The sequence below is a fragment of the Phaethon lepturus genome, unplaced genomic scaffold (assembly GCF_000687285.1).
Source record: "Phaethon lepturus isolate BGI_N335 unplaced genomic scaffold, ASM68728v1 scaffold36125, whole genome shotgun sequence".
NCBI classification, from domain to species: Eukaryota; Metazoa; Chordata; class Aves; order Phaethontiformes; family Phaethontidae; genus Phaethon; species Phaethon lepturus.
In genome coordinates, this window is record NW_010542007.1 from 13,767 (window position 1) to 15,359 (window position 1,593).

Sequence of the window (1,593 nt, forward strand, 5' to 3'; positions counted from 1 at the left end):
TGAACCAGTGCCTGACCTAAATGAACTGGTGACCGCTGCTGGTCTGGTCTGTTCCTGGTGCAGCACTCTGTATCCTAATGTGGTTGCTGCCCAGGCAGGGCTGTACAAATGTCTATATTTGGGCTCTTTCTGTGCAAAAGAGAAACAGTGGCTGGTTACACCGTTTGCAAACAAAACGGCCTCTCTGCAAGGACTTCTTCCTTGCATCTCTTTTGGTTGAGAGATGAACAGTAAATGACGGGACCTGTTCCATTGTGCTGGTGTGGAGATGGTCTCAGCATCATCTGCTGCTCAGAAATGGACCTACTAAGGGGAGAAGAGAATCTTCCCTACCTAGAACTGGATGAGCAGAACTGTTAAAGCTTAAATACAGTGGTGATAGCAGGGCTCTGGCCACTTTGTGCTTGTGGTAGCCCTTGTTCTCCATCTTTCCACCTTTGCTTCTGGCTGTGGCTCAGTGGTCACTGTGAAGCTAGGAGCACTCCATAATTAAATGCAACCAAAAGTATATTTGCAAACAGGCTACAAATTGCAGAGGTAGCATCAGATCTGATGAATGATAACACTTGAATGAGTGTTACCCAAGTGTTCTCTAACAGGATCATTTTTTTAGGTGTGTTTAAAGGCAAAGTGAGTAAGCCTGTGGCTGCATGTGGCTCCCTCTTGCTCAGCCACAAATGGCTGAAAATGCCATGCTCGTGATTGTGATGGTGGTGGCTGGGGTAGTGTGAGTGTCGGGGGGAATTTGGGAGTTATTTCTCCCTCTTTGGAGAGTTTTCTCTGGGAGTGGCTGCATGGAGAAGACTTCCTAGAGGCTCCCTGTGTGGCTGATGCAACATCACCCAGGTTGAACACCTCTCCAAACCTTTGGTGGAGGCATTAGTGATTTTTTTTAATGAACAAAACCCGGGTCAGAGCGAGGATTCAAGCTGTGGGGTGGCTCTGGCATTAACTGGCATGTGAACTCTTCTTCCGCAGGTGTGGTGGAGACAGGACTTTTCATCAACATGGCAGAGGTGGTGTACTTTGGCATGGAGGACGGCTCAGTCAGCGTGCGGGAGAAGCAGCATCATTGATGCTGGCGTGCTGCCTGCTCTGCTTCGCCTTTGGCCAGTTTGATTCAGCTGTTGTAACGGTGCCAACCTGACGTTTTGCCTTAACGAGCAGCGGTTATCGCAGAAGACGGATGGGAAGTTGATCAGAATCCGCTAATGTGATACTGAATGTCTTTTTTAAAAAAAAAAAAAATTATATTCTATTTCTATATATATATTTTTACTTTACAGGAATGTTGTCTTTTTTAAAGAATAATTTAAACAAATTGCTTTAACGTTTTTATTTTATTTTCTAAGAAATACTTACCAAAAAGAATACTCTTTTGTTTTGTGTTCTGGGTTTTTTTCTTTTTTTCAAACAGAACTTGAACCCTTCTGGTTGCTCATAGTGCTTAGTGATTGAGGTCAGAAATACAATCCTAATGCATCGTTCCTAACCACCCTGTCTGGGAGGGTGATGCACATAACAGAAGCGCATCCAGTCGGGACCTGCTAATGCCTTATTTGGAACCTTTTTGGTCCAGTATTTTATGCCTTT

The 1,593-nt window shown here is 44.6% G+C and overlaps 1 protein-coding gene across 1 annotated transcript in view; it reads left to right on the forward strand.

The window, feature by feature from the left end:
* RPIA (ribose 5-phosphate isomerase A) overlaps positions 1-1,371 on the forward strand; it is a gene marked incomplete at its 5' end in the record, with an annotated part of 11,581 nt that extends 10,210 nt beyond the window's left edge. Inside the window, 1 exon segment of the mRNA XM_010287909.1 lies at positions 979-1,371. Within this exon segment, the coding sequence (XP_010286211.1) occupies positions 979-1,076 (98 nt within the window).
* Between the last annotated feature and the right edge of the window lie 222 nt (positions 1,372-1,593).